Raw genomic sequence first — 19,914 nt, 5'->3', positions numbered from 1 at the left:
AAGACTTTAGAGCCAAACGCTCCACAAACCAAGAACGCTATCTACTTCCTGTCTCTGAGACACACACACACACACGCACACACACACACACACGTGCAGATGTGATAGCAAAACAACAAGAAGAAAACCTAAGCCAGCTGTGGTTCAAATGGCTGTGAAACCTGAGATTTGGAGAGAAATGTAAAGGTCAGATAGGATGGGGTGCAAATCACTAAAGTAAAAAATAAATAAAAAGTCATTTTGAGGAGGCATTTGTCCAGGAACAGGTCAATTTCAAGCTCCAGAGTCTCCAAAGGTAGCATTAGTAGTAATGTGTTTGTTTTTATTGCTGAAACTTTAACTAACAGCCATAAACTCTCCTCCTGATGTCAGGATGTCTCAGTCATCAATTCAATTATCAAAACGAGTTACTGTATGCAATGCTTTTAACACAACTTCACTACTTTTTTTAACCTTCTATCGTCTTCTGTGAGCACGTCTGATGTGAATCTGTCTCTGACATTAATAAAGAAGAAAAAAAGGCCCAGATGTGAGATCTGTCTTTAGTAGTGTGCCTGTATTAACTGCACTCGGTTGCTCTGCATGTGCTTCACATCATCATATGGAAAATGTTCCTTGAAGCTACATGTATGCATGGGCCTTTTAAAATTAAAAATGCCACTTGGTTGGTTTTACAGTTTTTTAAATTAATTTTTAAGTGTGGCTTAAACATTAAAGTGGAAATAAAATTCCCAGGCCACAAAGTACAAGCAGACTTTCCTTATGAATATCACCGATATGAGTTCACAGATGGGAAATCATAGGGAGACTCTGAAGCAACTCTTTTGTCGAGCACAGATTTATAAATGATTCTCACTTCATATTTGGGAAGATGGTTGGCACTTGTTGCATTTTCCAAAACGCAATTCAATAAATTGCACCAGCTGGCAAGTCGCACAGTTTAATACTCGCCAAAGCTGATTTTTATGCATTAGGGGGAGTGTTAATTTCAGACCCTGGCAGAAATGCTAAGTGTGTCCTGGACACAAACGCTAGCTAGATTCTGCAGCGCCGTCAGGAACAATCCATGCATGACATAAATGCATATAAAATGCAGCATTTTGTTTAAGACTCGTATTTTTTTTATAAATGCACACTGATGAACTGTGCACAATAGAACCAGGAACAGCTATGATTTCTTGATAACTTCTTGAAGTCAGACCTGCTCATGAGATTAAACAGCTTTCAATAAGCTTTGAATATAACGCACCTTTATTAAAGATTTTTTTTTTTAATGATTTGTCTAAAATAGCGTAGGAATACTTTTTAAATCTTCTGTCATAAAACCTCCTTGTGCTACAGAAGCTCTGCAGGAAGTCCACTGGTCACCCAGTGTGAATACACACCCAGAGAAGCACAGGGGGAATGGTCAGCAACAGCATCTGTATTGACATGATCAGAAACAGACATAACACAGGAGCCAGCAGGAGACGCCTCGCTCTCGTCCTCAGCGGGATCATGGGACACGCCACTGATGACATCACTCTCCATCGCAGCGGAGGACTCTGGGTCAGCTGCAGGTTCGGGACGAGTCGTGCGGCCGGCCAACTTCCTGCGGATGGCCCTCATCGTGATGGGGATGGACATGCATCTGGAACACACACACACACACACACACACACAAGACAAAAGGTGAGTGATGATTCAAGGATGGAGAAAAATGGCCTCATTATTAGTGAGCATGTGCAATAGAGATGCAAAATGTTGCACTCACCGCATAAGGACTCTGGATATGTAGTCGTCCAATTTATGATCCACAAAATCAGGCATCAGAAGTCTGCAGCTCATCTGATGAGAGTCCACCACCGTCACCTGAACTATCACAGAGAGAGAGAGACATTTCAGATAGCATGCAATGAATGTGTTTAACACTGAATACATAGTACAGTTAATCTAATAGTTAAGGTAGTGTGTAACGGTGCTTACGAACAGCCAGGTGGATGTGATCATCAAGGCTGAATGTGACAGAAAGGCAGTGGTCTGATTCTGGAAGGACCTCACATCTCAGGTCACACAGTAAGCCAGCGTCTACGGTTTAAGAGCAGAGACAAGGCAACAACTCTCTTAAGTAATGACGAATGAGCGTGAGGAGGCCAGGAGAACGAGATTAATGACCTGTGAGCTGGCTGTGGTCACTGAAGCAGCTCGCCAGCAGGACGTTGATGGCCGACTGATGGCGAAGGAGATCCAGTAAAGCAGGGACGTGGCCGGGGTGTGTGAAGGGGACGGTGTGAACTAAGGCTCCTTTCCAGGACTCTCGGCCCCAAACGGCCCCAGGGAACACATAACTGTGGTACTCGGAGTCAGGTAATGGCTGTACGACATTAAAGACGGTAACCGAGTTAAATAAGTGAATGTCTGCTTCTGACGTCCCAAAACAAACATCGTCTAGCAGCAGAGACAGACAAGTACAATTCAATGCAAGTATTGTAGAGCAGCCAGTATCCTGTAATCTGTCTGTGCAGTGTGTATGTGATTATCATGGCAGACGTGGTTGTGTGTGTGAGGTGTATAGAGGCTTGGGTTACAAACAGACCACAGTAAACTGAGCCCCGTGTGTCCAGGAGATCTTGGCGTTCAGTGTTGCGCTGGTCTTCATCAGAAGATGAGGTAGAGGCTCCACCTGCTGGGGTTTCTCAGCTATAACTCCATCTGAGAGAGGTTTGGAGACCGGTTACTTGTCATTGGTACATGATGTGGTCTCAGAGAAGTGTCTCAATGTATGGTGCACCTGTGATTTTGCCCATTTTGTCTATGAAAGGAATAAGCATGGGCAGCGGTGGCTGTAGTTTGAGAAGAAAGGTGGCTGGGAGTGATTCGGAGCAGGATTCAGTGAGCGGCTGAAACACTGGAAACCTAGAGCACACACAAATAAAGACTTGATCTTGACTGATAAAATAATTGTTCAGGGCACAGTCAGTGAGTCAGTGGCACAGATCCGCAGGCGTTAGGAGATGATCAGACTACTCACCCGAAAGAGTCGACCTGAGGTGGAGAAGAGATGAGGGATTCCCTCTGCAGCCTGTGAGAGGCGCCGCTGCTTCCTGCTGTTACCAGAGCAACCTGCCCAACACTGACCTCACCTACACACAACAACAACACCCCACATAAACATTCTAAAGAAATGCCAAAAAATATTTAAATAAATTACAAAAAAAAAAAAAAAAAATATATATATATATATATATATAATATATATAAAAATTTTTGATTTAGTTTAACTTTATGTACTAAAATTAAATAAAACTTGAATTACTACAAATTATACATTAACACTAATAATGAAAACTCAAAATTATTAAAACCTAATAATTATAAAAAAAATTATATTCAAGGCATTGATGTTTGCCTACAAAACTACCACTGGCTCTGCACCCCTTTACCTAAATTCGTTACTTCACACTTGCGTGCCTCTAGAAGCTTGCGTTCTGTAAGTGAACGTCGCTTGATTGTGCCATCCCAAAAGTCACTTTTACGGACTCTTAAATTAAATGTTAATTAAATTAAACTCAATCTGAGCAGCTGAGTCCTTAGCCATCTTCAAGAATCGGCTTAAAACCCATCTCTTCCATCTTTATTTGACCCTCTAACTTCAGCACCCTCTATACTAATCCTATTCCTAAAAATTATTAACTACCTTTCTAATCTTTTGTATTCTATTTTCATTTAATTTATGAAACAATTATAAAAAAATAGTCCTCTAACACTAGCTTGCTCTATTATTTTTCTATTCTGTTTACTTTTTATTTATTATTATATTATTTAAAAGCCCTTGCTACGTGTATTGCGTTTAAGCTAACGGAGTCTTGTTATAGCACTTATATATCATTGCTCTTTTTGATTGCTTCCACTGTCCTCATTTGTAAGTCGCTTTGGATAAAAGCATCTGCTAAATGAATAAAAAATATAATGTAATATATATACACACACACACACACACACACACTAGATTAAAAACTTGCATTTACAAACTAATTAGAAATGCTGCCTTGGCAACGATCAAAAATTAAATGGTTACTAAAATTTCTAAAACTGACGAAGCGAGAAGAAAATAAACCTTAAAACTAATAAATGACAAATGTAAAAAAAAAAATTACTTTCAACCTGAAAAAAAAAAAAAAAATATATATATATATATATATATATATAAAACAATGTTAAAGAAACCTTAAAAAGCCAATTCAGAAACTCAATAATAATATATAGATACTAAAGAACACTGGATTAGAAGTTATGTGCAAAGTTCCTGTTTTAATACCTGTACTTGACCTGCTGAGAACATCTGATGGACTAATGTAGTACTCGACTGTCATTGGGGTTCCTGTGATGGAGACGTGAAAGAAGAGTTTAATATTTCATAAAACGTGCTGATCCCACACAGCTTTTCCTTGTGTACCCTCTTTTCCTGGCTGGACGTTCCCAATCCTGCCGTTCATGATGAGGTCAACGTGAAGGTCACTTTCTCTCAAAGACCTGGAGGAGACGCGCTCACTGCATTATACCATAACAGACTTTAATCTGGAGAAACATGTACGGCGTTAGCGCTAGTTTCCCACACCTTGGTAAATGGGATATTTTGAAGAGATCTGTTTCCAAGTGCCGGAGACAGGAGTAGATTTTAATCTTGACATCACTGCCACAGCACACTCAAAATTAGAGAAATATAGAAGTAGTATACATTGCTGCCTAAAGATCAGAAACCAGAAAGCAATACCTGTCTCCCGAGATGATGTAAAAAGAGGCAAGATCATCCAACTTTAGAGAGAACTCTTGAAATTTCTTCATCCTGTGGAAACACGATAAACTTTTACTTAAACTCCAAATGATTTCAATGCATTTCTCTCTTGAAATAAAGAACATTTTGATTCACCTCAACAACTGGAGGAGTGATGGGCTGGACTACGAACACAACCAAACTACGTTTAAGCATTTCGAAGAAGCTTTAGCACAATATTACAAGCGCGTGGTCTCACCACCGGAGCTTCGCCGTGATGGGCCACCCTCACATCCTCCACTCTTCCCCCCCGCAGCAGCACCACCTCGATGTAAAACAGGTCTGCGGTCAGGTAACACACAGTCTCTGTGGGGCTCATATGTGACCCCAATCTACAAAAAACAGGAGTCTGTCAGCTGAAATGACGAGAGTCAGCTGCATAGAGTTTAAAGGAAGTAACTGCATGCTGTAATTAAATATGCAACTCATCCAGGGTTTTACAATATCAGTCAAGTATTAAATCGTGAGGAATGCAAACAGAGATGTCTATGTCAATACATAGTCTGAAAAAAAAAACTGAAACTTAATTTGAACAATCAGTTCAGCGTAAAGGTGTAATTTCTGTCTCTGGTGGTAACATGCAGAATTGCATAAATAATGACTGTTTCCAAATAGGTTTCCCAGAATAATCTGCACATCTCCCATAGATGCAATATGGTAAAGTTACAATGTAATGGAATAAGCAACATATCTTTTCTTCTGTATTCTGACATAAATCGGAGTGTTTGTTTGTTTTTATGGAGAAAATGTTTAAATATTTTTTTTTTAAATCCAATTTTATAAAGTTATATTTGGTTTAATGTTGTAAAAAAAAAAAAAAAAGTCCTCTAAAGTTACACCCAAGCAAAACATTGGGGACTCAATCCATCAGTTGTTGGATAATTATGATGATTAAAAAAAAATACAAATAAAAAATGTATAATGCATGGATCGTTCACAAAAACAATGTGCATTTAGGAAATAGAGGAATTTCTATTTCCTGACGACTTTAAGAAAGCAATATTTTCCCTGCCGACTATCTAATATTAATGCATTGAAAAAAAATTGTATGTTGCAATCTGAGTGCAATATCTTTATGAAGGAAAGGTTCAAACCCTCTTTGTTTGGCAATCATCTCTAGTCTGGACACCATTGCTGTCAAGGAGCACACTACAGACAAAACACATAAACCACCAAGAAACATAAGAAAAAGAGAAAGACATTTATATTAACAGAATTAGGGTTTAATTCAGAGACATCCTCACCATTGAGCGCCTCGTTGATCTTCTGAAGACACTGTGCGATTGGCTCACAGACTCTGCCCTCTCCTTTAGTTTTTTCCTATAAAGAAAAACACTCCTCACCTGCTTGTTTCACCACAGCAAAAGCCCAGAGAAATGACGTTCTGAGACAAAAATATAACCCCTAGCATATCCTTTAGAGACTTTCCAACCAACACACACCATTACGCACCATACAGCTGCTCAGAGAAACTCAGATTTAATCATCTTTCTGGAGAGCGACCTGCGGTTTGCATATTACTCTGGCACTGATCTAAGCAATCCACAGCAGTCTTAAACGCCACATCTGGATTAGATTTGGAAGGTTGTGCGCGCACATAATGGCAAACATCCGCGGCTGATGTTTGTGAGAGCCAAGTTTGGACTCTAACGCACAATAACTGACCCAGTCTTGACCTCTTGCATGCGACATCACCCTGCTTTTACCCACACATGCACATCTGATGCTACACAGCTAGATGTGTATTGTCAATTCAAGTACCTTAAACAATGTCTGTCCTCATGTTCTCTCTTTCGTGAAAAATAAAGAGAGATATTTTGAAGAATGTCAAAGCTGCTGGATGATGATTTATACGGGAAGCAGCAAATAGTAGACTTTGGCCAACCTGGATACAACACGTTTGGGATGCCAACTTAAATTTCTACCCATTTATTTAAGGCTTAAAAAGCAAACTTTTTAACATTTAGTGTGTAATGAATCACTATATACTTTTAATATATTCAAGCCACCGATGGCACACACACAGATGCACGTGCTCCACAAACTCAGGATCAAAGCCTGAAAGCTGATTATCAGCATCATGGTCCCAACAAAGCCGGATTGGAGCGGTTTGGGTTTGTCAGCTTGAGTTAGTTCAACAGGTACAGGCCCCTGCTCTCTTCGCTGGTCACGTGACTGAAAACTACGGACGGAAAAGAGCAGCTCTGACCTCTGATAAATATCTCCTTTCCTGTTCAGTGTCAAATAGAGGGAATAAACTACTGGATTTACATTTTTGGACGCACTACTTCTGAAAGGCGATGTTCTTACCATACATCTCCGGACCAGCTGAAAGGTCTCGTTCCAAGATTTATCAGCATATTTGGACTTCAAGTCAGACATTAAAGTCTTGGTCTTCTTCATACTTACAGGACCTATGGAGGAGACACACCAGCTGTAAACATCTGCATACTTTATTTTATTATTTTTTTTTTTTTCTCGCTTGTTTGTTTTGAGAATTGTTGTATCCACACACTTCTTCAAACCTAATTAAAGGCGTGGTCATTTGTAAAGAATGTGCTTAACTTCCGGTGTCTGGTATCTAATTGTAGCACATTATTTATGTTACGTTCTTATCATAGGCTAATCATAAACAGACTGGTTTGTAGCACAAATAGTTACTGTACTTTCTAACAGATTAACAGGGAAAGGTTAACTTCCAAGACGGCTGGGCGACAGTTAAACTAGATTAGCTACACTAACAAAGCACCTAAAGCTGGTTTAAGATTATAATTATTATTATTGTCTGCACGAATATGAGATTCCGTTTTACCGCCTTCGCTCTTGGCCTCCATTGTAGCCACGTTTTAACTGCTTTATAGTCCGCTGCTCAAGAGATGTGTCTCCAGATTAATAACACATCATTTAGAGATTGTAAGTATGTAAACACGACGAGCGGCCAGCCTTCAAAAATACTTTCCTCTATCTGCTAATTAGTTTCCCGCGTCACTCTAATGAGCGGGGAGGAGGAGGAGGGGGAATCCATTGGCGTGCGCATGCGCAGACAGCCGCTGTGCGCTTCCCTGCGTGGAGAACCGAAGCGGATCCACGTGACCCGCCCGTCGGGATCCTCAGCAGCGCCACACGCCCATGAACTACGACCGCCGCCGCACCACACATCACGGAGACCGGCTCCACTCGCGGACACGGTGAACACAGGCGCGCTCGGCCCGGATCTGATGACGACGCTCGGGATGTGGAGGCTGCAGTGACGGGAGAGATCAGGGAAGAGACTCCCTCCAGGAGTCCGTGTGTCTGTGCATCACCTTCAGCTGAGCGAGCAGACACAAAGGTAAGATCCTGCACATATGCGATCATGAACACTGAGGATATAACGTTAAACCCAGACTGAGTGCTCTTAGATGAACACTAGTGTGTGTGCGCGAGCAAATGACTCTTTCAGAAAGCACTGATACCATAGTAACAGATGCTAATACCATATGCACAATGACATTGAATGATTTCCATAGAATGGCATAAAATGATCATTATACGTATTCAAAATAACCATTGAATTGCTTGCCCCCCCCCCCTACCTAAAAAAACTAAATAAAACATGAGCCATGACAAGTGAGGTAAAACCACAGACATCATATCATATCATATATCTCTCACGTCATTGTGTGTGTGCTGGACTGAAGCCTACAGACTGTGAGTGTGTGAATGTGGAAGCTGTTGTTGGGTTCGGCAGACCCAGCCCTGGCCTCCCCGTCTGCACACACACACACACACACACACACACACACACACTCGTATTACAGCACATGATGTCTTCTGAGTCAGTCCTTCACCACTAATGCTATAGATTGGCCTCAGTTCTTTTCTTCTTGATCTTTAAAACAACGCGTATGCATCTGAAGATGAACTGAAGCAGTGTGTTCTGTAGCTGAGCAGCGCTGGGTTTCGCTCTGATGGACGTTTTCTTGTTAGATGTCAGTCCCTTGTAACCCCACTCATACTCTATTATAGCATTTACTGATATTTTGAATGAGCATTTATTGTTTATATATTCCGTATTTATTTAATTTTAGTTTTAGTCATTTTGTTATGTGCTTTTTTTCAAAATTTATATTGCATATTACAGTAATTATCAATGTTTCTTTTTCATAATATTTGTATTTCAACTTATTTAAGTTTTAGTAATTTTTTTGTGTTTTTGTAATTTTTATTATTATTTTTTATACTCCTATTTGTTTATATTATTATATACTATTATATAATGTATTACTATATTTAAAATATTATTTTTAAAGTGGTCATATAATGAGATTTTAATTGTTCCTTTCTCTTTGGAGGGTTACAAGATCTTGGCGCATAAAGAAGATCTGTAAAGTTGCAAAGACTAAAACAAATTTAAGTTTTTGTTGTTAAAGTAATGACCAAGTGGCCAGCGGCAGACAGTAAGCTGATCACATATGTTTTAACAATTTAGCCTTCTCCAATCATTACGACTTGCCTAAAATAAAATCTATAGATATACTAAAACAGTTCGAGCATATAACAATGTTTAATCGTTAAACCCAGATAAATGTGCACTGTATCTAATAGTTTTCATTTTTCCTCATAAGGTAAGAGTAATTCATCAAAGGGTCTACTTTTATTTTTGTTCACTCACAATATCAACAAAACGTTGTGCTTTTATAAAATAAAGAAAACAAACATGATGCACTTTCTTCTGTCTGGTCTTGAAAAGGAGCGCTTCACAAAAATTAACCGAAACTCAGCGAATACATGCCTCACAGACATGATAAATATATCTATAGAAAACTTTAAATGACTACTTAACTAAATAAAACATATCAAAAACTCTTATTATAATCATAATCCGTATAGATGCGTTTCTTAAAGGTGCATCTAATGAGGAGATAGTGAGCATTGCACTTGACCAATTGGCTCGTTGTTTGTCGTGGTAATCAAATCAAAACTCTTTCAAAATGCAGCTTCTCACCAAGCATTGGGAACTTTTACTAATTCCCCTCGCTCCAAATTCTACCTGATGCTCTGCATGGCCAGCTGTCACCTGTATGCTAATGCACATGCTAACGCGTATATTCGTTGTGTATTGCGTAGGCGATGTATAATATTTATAAGAGCCTATAATCATTATAACCAGGCGTGCACATAATTTTTTTCAGCATGGTTCTCATATGAGAACCTGGAGATTTGGTTTAGTCCTCGCACTGCATATAGCGTGACCCATTAAATATAACAATAAAGAATTTATTAATAATAGTAATAATATTATAGCACTTTATTTAGTTAGTTTTTTTTTTTTTACAATTATAGTAAATAAACTAAATTATAGTGTGTGATAATATTCTTAAAAATAAAAGGCAGTACTAGGATTAAATACTAATACATTTATTTTATAGTAAACTTAAAAATAAATGCTAATATTTACTACTACTTTCTTTGTTCGCCTCTTTAAGAAGAATCGCTTTATGTATTCCCTAATTTTAAGTAGCTTTGGATAAAAGCGTCTAAAAATAAATAAATTAAAAGCGTTTTCATCATATTCAAACTTAAAATCAGCAGGCTTTTAGTTTGGCGGGTTGCCGGCAAGTAAGTACACGCGCTTCTGGATTTAGCAGTGCTGCTGATTAAAGAGCGTCAGTGGATGAATGTCGCAGTTTTGCATTGTGCTTTGAAAACGCAATGAGATAGACTAGATTTATACTTTCAGGTTGAAAATAAAACTTATATAGTGGTTACAGCTGTCAACCATGTCGGTACGCAAATGCGCTGTCAGAACATATTTATATAACGCATTTTTTATTTTGGTCGCGCATGCGGACCACTTTTGTGCACCCTGTTTATAACAGTATTTCCTACAGTAGACTATGTGCGTATATGGGCACAATAAAAGGAAAGAAGCTAAAGGAGCCCGAGCCCGATCTGTAAAAAAATAAAAATAAAATAAAAAATTGGCCCTGGCCTGAATGGACTCAGCGTGTCGGGACCCGATGGGCTTGCAGACCTCTAATTCTTTATGAAAGTTAAGACTCTGCCACACCCTCCTAAATACCTCGTTTAAACACGCCCCACATGTCTACATCACTATGTGGAAATATTTACATAATGCTGCCCAAATGTTGACGCATAGAAATAAGGTGTGGTTTCAGTAACACAGTTAGTGTTGAAGCAGTCATGTCAGGGAGATGTGTGTGTATCTAAGAGAAAGACAAAGCACTTTATTTGTTCTTCTGAAAGTAGAAGCATTTGGGAATCTTTAAGATTACTTGCAACAGAACAGAAACACATTTTATGGACAACCGTTTCATGAAGCTAGGAGAGGAGGTCATTCTGACTCTGGTGCTTCTGAATCAGCTGCTGGAAGTGTGTTATTAGTTTAAGTGTTTGCTATTTACTGTTCAAATGTGGACATTATTAACATTATTAATCTTTACATTTATTTTGAAAGATGAAACTTGTGATTATGGAAAGGGGTGTTACATTTCCGACAAGTGCTTGTGGTGTTTGGCCAATCACAATGCACTGGGTCAGTCAGCCAATCAGAGCAGACTGCTCTTGTCAGAAGGAGGAGCTTTGTTTGAGAGAGGCGGGGCATAGAGGACCTACAATAATGAACAGTATTTGAAAAAATAATGTGTTTTTTGAACATTAAAGCATGTCAACAATATTCTGTTACACCAAATACACAAAATAATGATCTTTAAAAAGCATCATATTGACCCCTTTAATAAAAATAAAAAAATCAATTTATTATCAGTTTTAGTATTTATTACTTCAACTTATTTTATTTAGATAATTTTTTTTATTTTTTTATTTATTTTTTATATTGTTTCAGTTTTAGTTATTAGTACTTAAACTAAAATCAAACTGAAAATTATAAGTTTGAGTAATTTAGTTTGGTGCTTTTGTCTTTTTTTTTATTTCTATTTTCTAGAAATAAATATTCTATTTTTTTATATTATAGAAGAATAATATTTATCTATATATTTTTTCAGTTTTAGTAATAGTAGCACCTTATTTTGTTTTGGTAAGTATCCAAAACAACTTATCAATTTTTTTTTTTTCTTTTTTTTTTTTTTTTTCACCAAATGTTGCTTTTTATCAATGAGCAAAATCAGTATTTAATAGTTTTCATGTTAGTTAAAAACAACAATTCTTACCCCGATGCACAGAGAGTTTATCTGTCACTGTTTATGCCTTGAATCGGTTGACTCTGAAAGACTTGGGTTAGGCAGGAGAACACGTGTAAGTAGTTTGAGGTGAAAAGTCATAACTTTACACAATTAAATGTTAACCTTTTTCTTCATCTGGTCCAGGTAAACGCGGGCGGTACCTGATCTGACCCCTGACTTCAGTGACCTTCAGCATCTTCACAGCCTCCTTGACCCGACCCACAAGCCTCACAGTCCCGCCCCTTAGCATCCGTTACCATGGCAACAGCCAAGCCCAAAGGGCAGAACTCGCTGGCTCTGCACAAGGTGATCATGGTCGGGAGCGGCGGAGTGGGGAAGTCCGCTTTAACTTTGCAGTTCATGTATGATGAGGTGAGGATGCCTTTCACACATGACTACAATGATTCTACCCCACAGAAATCATCAAAATGAAGAAATGTCCGGTGTTCATGTAATAATTTTATGAATCACCTTTGTGTTATTGTGTAAAATGCTAGCAGTTTAACATAAACGAACAAATCATTCATTACAGTATTTATTAATCCTTAATGTTAGTTAATGAAAATACAGTTGTTCATTGTTCAGTGCATTAACTGTTAACAAGCACAACTGTTGATTTTAATAATGAATTAGTAAATGGTGAAATTAACATGAACTAAGATTAATAAATTCTTGTTAACTAATCAACCTTATTGTAAAGTGTTACCAATATTAATATAAATTCTGTACAGTTTTATTGTGTTACTTTCAGTAAAAGTGTGGTTATTTAATTGGCTGTTTTTTTTTTTTTCAGTGTCATTAAAAAGACTTAAAAAGTCTTACAAAATTAATTTATATTATTTAAAAACATAATAAATAATAATTACAAAGCATTGCCATAGCCAAGTGCATCCAGAATTTTAAGTTTCCGCTTCGGCCCAGAATTTTCATTTCGGTGCATCCCTAGATATAAAGACAACGTTTTATTTAATTTAATTTAAATCTAACAGTAATTTACTTTAAAATGCCACAATTTCTGAAAGGTCTGAACAACTTTTTTGTACAACTTCAAGTTGCGATGTAATATCTCAATATATCACAGAATATCGCAATATATTTCAATAATATTGTATCGTGATAATATCGTATCGTGAGGCCTCTGGTGATTCCCACCCCTAGCAGCTAGACCTCTAACAACTCAGTTTGCATGTCCTTAGTTAGTTTGAGAACAGTATTAAGTATAACTAAAACAACTTTAAAAATGTTACTTTACGTAATAAAACATATAAACACTCGACACATCTTCTGTCCCTCAGTTTGTGGAGGACTACGAGCCCACGAAAGCGGACAGCTACAGGAAGAAGGTGGTTCTGGACGGCGAGGAGGTGCAGATAGATATTCTGGACACCGCCGGTCAGGAGGACTATGCAGCGATCAGAGATAACTACTTCCGCAGCGGCGAGGGCTTCCTCTGCGTCTTCTCCATCACCGAATTAGAGTCTTTTGCAGCGACTGCTGATTTCAGGTGATTTACAGATCTGAGCTTATTTAAAAGAGCTGCATTGATTTTAGACTTTAAACTGTTGCTCTTTAATTGATGATCATGTTTATGGCCAGATCTTTTTTGTCTGATTGAATTAGGGTTGGGCCACAGTGGTCGATTATGGTAGTGGTACATCGAGTGACTAGTCTACCATTTAATCTATTTTTTTGTAATGGTTCTTTAATTCGATGTTTAATAGCAAAAACGTTTAATCCCCCAAATCGTTATTTTTGCAAAGGCATTATTATTTGTTTCATTGCTTTTGGGTAAATATTGAGTTGTAGGTGCTACATAAACACTTAATGGTACTCTCTCGCTCAGAGAGCAGATTCTGCGGGTGAAGGAAGATGAGAACGTCCCCTTCCTGTTGGTGGGAAATAAGTCGGATCTGGAGGACAGGAGACAGGTGAACGCCGACGAGGCCAAAGCCAGAGCGGATCAGTGGGGCGTGTGCTACGTGGAGACGTCTGCTAAAACCAGAGCCAATGTAGACAAGGTCAGTACTACAAAACCAGATCGGTAAACCTGAAATTGATAGTTTACTAGTGTATAGGGGAGGCACTTACTGAAACTACATCCTGTACACTCACAAGTGGTATTACAGATGTATTCTTAACATATTTTTCAGGCTAGGATTACTATACATTTAAAACTATTTATTATTAAAGGAATAGTTGACCCAAAAATTAAATGTTGCTGGAAATGTCCTTATCTTTAGGTCATCCGAGATTAGGATGAGTGTGTTTCTTCATTAGATTTGGAGAAATGTAGCTCAGCAATGGATGCTCTGCAGTGAATGGGTGCCGTCAGAGTGAGAACAACACATCACAATAATCACAGCACTCCAGTCCATCAGTTAACATCTGGAGAAGATAAAAGCTGAAACAAATCCAGCATTAAGACGTTTCTAACTAAAACATGAGTCCATAATCCATAATAACGTTTCATCTGGTGTAAAAGTGGTCTGGTCTGAATCAGGAGAGAAAGCATCCGACCACAACACCAGAATCATCCGGAAACCAACGCATACATTACTAATTAACGGATAATATTTTAAAGCTAGTTCTAAAACATCAGCAGATGTAGAGCTGCAGTCATGAACCTTGTCAAAACTCGAGGGTCCAAAGACAGGCCGAAAGGTAGGACCCTGGATTGGTAGGTCTGGTTCTTGAAGCTGAATCGAAGACATTTCCTGTGGTGAGGAGCAATCAGAACATGAAAGTAAGCATCTTTCGAATCGATCCTTGTGAACCAATATTCCTGGTTTACTGACCAAAGAACATCAGCTGCATGTTGCATCCGAAAGGGAAGAGCTTTCAGGAACACGTTTGGATGTCTCAAGTCTAGAACTGGACGAAAACTGTCATCCTTCTTTGAAATGAGGAAGAAAGTTGAATAAAAGCCATCCTTTGAACGCTTTCTATGGTTCCCTTCTCTAGCAGTGAACAATGTTCTTGAGAGAGAGCTTCTGAACGAACTGGATCCCCTATTACTGTAGGGACAATCCTTGAAAATGTTTGGGGCTGGCGTCAAAAACTACTAAGTATAACCCCTTCTCATTGTAGTCCAAACCCATGGATCTACTGACATCTGCCTCCATTACTGCAGGTGTAGACTTGAAAAATGTTAGACCACTGGCCCAGTGCCTAGAAAGCTATGTGGGTGCAAATTTTAACCAGGAACAGAAACCAGAAAGAATTGGGAGGTCTCGTAGTTTCTTTTTACAATCCTACACAATCCTTTTTACAATTTTTAGTCCTGAGTGAATTGAATCACCACTAGAACCCCCTGCAGCTGACAAAACAGTATTCTCCTGAGGGGAATATTGCACAGCAACATTCACTCCATTGAAATTATCCTGAAAAAGTGAGTCAGATGCACTTGTAGAGAGCACATCACATCAAGTCACTGCAAGATGTAGAAGAGGAACTGAAAGGTTCGTCATCCATTCTCATAGAACCCCCTTTATCTGCCTGTGTAATAGCTCCAGGTGAAGAAGGCATTTTATCTCAGACGAAAGGGCAGCAACTGTCTAAGAAAGAGAAGCTTTATCTACTTGCTCGTTCCTTGATATTGCCTTCTTAGATTCAAGATTCAAGAATTTAATTCGTCACATACACGATTATATAGATCATATATAACCAGCAGTGAAATGTGAGTCAGGTCCGCTCCATGGACAGTGCAATTATTAAAGAACTCAACACAGATGAAAATATACATAAATATAAACCCAGCGGGGAACTGTCAGTAAATTGATTGGGAGCATTAGCCACTGGATAGTACCGAGAAGTACCAAGTGTCATCGACAAAAATCCATCTTACTCTCGCTAAATATTCTTTCACCTAGATGTAAAATGGGTTGTAAAGAGTGCTCCATATTGACTTCAAATTCATTTTTTTTAATTGATAATGTCAGCAATTTGGAATTTATTTAAAGTGATACATTTTCGAAGGTACAGGTGCTGGTCCTATAATTAGAATATCATCAAAAAGTTAATTTATTTCACTAATTCCGTTCAAAAGGTTCAACTTGTATACTTTATTCATTCATTACACACAGGCTGATATATTTCAAATGTTTATTTCTTTTAATTTTGATGATTATAACTGACAACTAAGGGAAATCCCAAATTCAGTATCTCAGAAAATTAGAATATTACTTAAGACCAATACAAAGAAAGTATTTTTTAGAAATCTTGGCCAACTGAAAAGCATGAGCATGTACAGCACTCAATACTTAGTCGGGGCTCCTTTTCTGAACGAAAAGCTCTTCTGCATTCTTGAGTCTGGCATATCGCATCTTCCTCTTCACAACATCCCATAGATTGTCTATGGGGTTAAGGTCAGGCGAGTTTGCTGGCCAATTAAGAACACGGATACCATGGTCCTTAAACCAGGTACTGGTAGCTTTGGCACTGTGTGCAGGTGCAGAGTCCTGTTGGAAAAGTAAATCTGCATCTCCATAAAGTTGGTCAGCAGCAGGAAGCATGAAGTGCTCTAAAACTTTCCTGGTATACAGCTGTGTTGACCTTTGACCTCAGAAAACACAGTGGACCAACACCAGCAGATGACATGGCACCCCAAACCATCACTGACTGTGGAAACTTTACATTGGAGCTCAAGCAACGTGGATTGTGTGCCTCTCCTCTCTTCCTCCAGACTCTGAGATCCTGATTTCTAAAGGAAATGCAAAATGTACTTTCATCAGAGAACATACCTATGCACCACTCAGCAGCAGTGCAGTCCTTTCTGAAGCGAGACTCTTCTGACGCTGTCTGTTGTTCAAGAGTGGCTTGACACAAGGAATGTGAAGCTGAAACCATGTCTTGCATACGTCTGTGTGTAGTGATTCTTGAAGCACTGACTCCAGCTGCAGTCCACTCTTTGTGAACCTCCCCCACATTTTTTAATTGGTTTTGTTTCACAATCCTCTCCAGGGTGCGGTTATCCCTACTGCTTGTATACTTTTCTTCTGCCACATCTTTTCCTTCCCTTCGCCTCTCTATTAATGTGCTTGGACACAGCTCTGTGAACAGCCAGCCTGTTTTGCAATGACCTTTTGTGTCTTGTCCTCCTTGTTAGGGCTGGGCGATATGGAGCAAAAAATATATCTCGATATATTTTGCTATATCTCGATATACGATATATATCTCGATATCTTTACAGGAAAAATAACCCCCAAAAAACTACTGCAAAAACAAATATGGCAAATATTACATGTTAAGGGGCCTATGAAACATTTTATTTTTTTCTTCACCATATGTTTTATTGTTACCTAATTCTGTGTGCATAAATGCATAAAAACAACTTAATTAGTTAAAAAAAATTCTTAAAATAGCCTTATGTGAAATGTTTTTTTCCCTTCAGAAATTCTGTGTATTTACATTTTACTGATTATCAAATGAAGGCATAAAACATTCATTTAATTTATCTTTTAATTATTTAATAATTAAAGGGGATTTACTATTAAAAATAAAACATGGGAGAAATGTTGTGTGATTATTCCTTATAAAATTATGTTCGTTTAATTTTAATAGTAGTAGTAGTGGGCTATCTACATTCTGCTGTACAATAGTAATAGATTTCTGTCAAATACTTTTATTTTTTTCAATTACTTTACAGTTCAAACGGTCAGATGCTCATGAAGTGACTCTCAGTGCAGTTCTGGAGATGTTCCTCATGTGTTCACGTCTTTATTTAGAGAGAGGAAAGACAATGTAATCAGCGCGAGCGTTATGCGAGCTTCCGTGTTTAATGAATGAAGACGCGCTTCTGCTCCATTCGTTGACACAGACACGCAGAACATGCAGGATTCATATTTAAATAGACTTTTCCGGGTTAATATTTGCAGATATTAGTCCATTTCGCGATTTGATGTAAGTGCATGACCGACTTTTGATTAATTCATTTAAAATTTGACCAATTCCGTGACATTCCGCGTTAAACTGTAGATTCCATTTTTATGACTGGATTCCGCGATTCCGTCCGCGTTTCATTGGGCCCTACAGTAGACTTCTGCCTGCCGTTCGCCCTACGCCTTAAAACTGAAGTATCTCCATATAATGGAGCCAGTTGTCTTTTTTTTTTTTTTTTTTTTTTGACTAGTTCTCTACACGCGAGGTGAGAGGGGACAAAAGCAAGGAGGCGGGGGGCGAGCGAGCGGGGGCGAGCACAGCACAGGGAAGGCAAACAAGCAAAGTGGCGGAATCAGAATATAAACAATATATCGATATATACGATATGTCAAAATCCATATCGTGTTTAAAAAATATCTCGATATATTTTAAATATCGAGATATCGCCCACCCCTACTCCTTGTGCAAGGTGTCAATGGTCGTCTTTTGGACAACTGTCAGGTCAGCAGTCTTCCCCATGATTGTGTATCCTACAGAACTAGACTGAGAGACTATTTAAAGGCTTTGCAGGTGTTTTGAGTTAATTATCTGATTAGAGTGTGGCACCAGGTGTCTTCAATATTGAACCTTTTCACAATATTCTAATTTTCTGAGATACTGAATTTGGGATTTTCCTTAGTTGTCAGTTATAATCATCAAATTAAAAGAAATAAACATTTGAAATATATCAGTCTGTGTGCAATGAATGTATATAATATACAAGTTTCACTTTTTGAATGGAATTAGTGAAATCAACTTTTTGATGATATTCTAATTATATGACTAGCCCCTGTATACTGTCTTGATTGCAGGTTTTCTTTGACCTCATGAGGGAAATTCGTGCTAGGAAGATGGAGGACAGCAAGGAAAAGAATGGAAAGAAGAAGGGAAAAAGTCTGGCCAAACGAATCCGTGAAAGATGCTGCATTTTATAGTGTCTGCGATCATTTACTCTTCTCCTTCTGCTTATGTACCTGTATGTTCAATATTTTTGCGAACTAATCCTCGCCTGCGATGTTTCCTGGTGTTAGTGTGTCAGATTAGATGAAGGACGGTCTGATACAGTTGATTTCATAGATCAATGCTGTAGAGTCCAACTGGAATCTCTTAATGTCGAATCAATAATGTTCAAAAGCACAGGACGCTGTTGGTCTGTGTGGACTTGTGTATGAAAACTTCCTGTGCAAGAAATATGAGAGCTTTTTGATTTGATTATGTGTCAGGTTTGTTTAATGAATTCTGTTCTCTTTTGTTTGTTTTAATGGCCAGGTTTCTGTCTGGATTTAACATCAGTCTTAAGTGATCTGATCTCAAATAGACAACACAAAATACAGCTGTTTTGTCAAGTTCTTCTGCTCACCGAGGCTGCAATATTTGATCAAAAATACAGTATAAACAGTTAATTATTATTGCCATTTAAAATACCTGTTTTCTGTGTGAATCTGTGTTAAACAGTAATTTATTTCTGTGATGCTCCGCTGTATTTTCAGCATCATTCCTCCAGTCTTCAGTGTCACATGATCTTCAGAAATCATGAAAATATGATGATTTACTGCTCAAGAAACATTTCTGATTATTATCAATGTTGAAAACAGTACAATATATTTGTGGAAACTCTGATACATTTTATTTTTCAGGTTCAACAGATGAATGGAAAGTTCAAAAGTAAAAATCTTTTGTAACATTATAAAGGTCTTTATTGTTACTTTTGATCACTTTACTGCATCCTTGATGAACAAAAGTATTCATTTCTTTAAAAAAAAAAAAAAAAAATCCTAAATCTTATTGTGTAAAGGATGTTAATACCAGTGTAAAAAAAGTCTTCTTTAGCAGTGTCTCTTAAAGCTAAAATGAGCGTGTGAGTGTTATTACTTTAATGCTGGATGACTTCATCTACTTAATTTACATAATTATTTATTGACTTATTGAAAATATTAGAGCAAAAAAAAAAAAACAAGGACAAGCTTTATTGTTATAAAAAAAAGTGTTGGTCTGTGGCTA

General features: G+C 38.0%; 2 protein-coding genes across 2 annotated transcripts; one reads left to right on the top strand and one right to left on the bottom strand.

The window, feature by feature from the left end:
- Positions 1 to 253: 253 nt before the first annotated feature.
- LOC113066343 (mediator of RNA polymerase II transcription subunit 1-like) lies at positions 254 to 7,790 on the bottom strand. Its single transcript, XM_026238250.1, has 17 exons — positions 7,626 to 7,790; positions 7,124 to 7,227; positions 6,058 to 6,133; positions 5,908 to 5,962; positions 5,013 to 5,145; positions 4,910 to 4,938; positions 4,754 to 4,825; positions 4,598 to 4,672; positions 4,436 to 4,512; positions 4,298 to 4,360; positions 3,011 to 3,122; positions 2,771 to 2,895; positions 2,576 to 2,691; positions 2,155 to 2,353; positions 1,966 to 2,067; positions 1,754 to 1,856; positions 254 to 1,630 (listed from the first exon to the last, which is right to left on the bottom strand). The coding sequence occupies exons 1-17, from the start codon at positions 7,645 to 7,647 to the stop codon at positions 1,336 to 1,338; spliced, it is 1,758 nt and encodes a 585-aa protein (XP_026094035.1). The 5' UTR covers positions 7,648 to 7,790; the 3' UTR covers positions 254 to 1,335.
- Positions 7,791 to 7,929: 139 nt separating this feature from the next.
- On the top strand, positions 7,930 to 19,386 carry LOC113066344 (ras-related protein Ral-A). The gene is made up of 5 exons (XM_026238251.1): positions 7,930 to 8,144; positions 12,142 to 12,369; positions 13,293 to 13,501; positions 13,841 to 14,015; positions 18,726 to 19,386. The coding sequence occupies exons 2-5, from the start codon at positions 12,256 to 12,258 to the stop codon at positions 18,846 to 18,848; spliced, it is 621 nt and encodes a 206-aa protein (XP_026094036.1). The 5' UTR covers positions 7,930 to 8,144; positions 12,142 to 12,255; the 3' UTR covers positions 18,849 to 19,386.
- The last annotated feature ends 528 nt before the right edge of the window (positions 19,387 to 19,914 follow it).

This window comes from Carassius auratus, chromosome 49, assembly GCF_003368295.1.
Source record: "Carassius auratus strain Wakin chromosome 49, ASM336829v1, whole genome shotgun sequence".
NCBI classification, from domain to species: domain Eukaryota; kingdom Metazoa; phylum Chordata; class Actinopteri; order Cypriniformes; family Cyprinidae; genus Carassius; species Carassius auratus.
The sequence above is the reverse complement of the archived record's forward strand: the minus strand, read 5'-3'. Positions and strand labels throughout refer to the sequence as shown.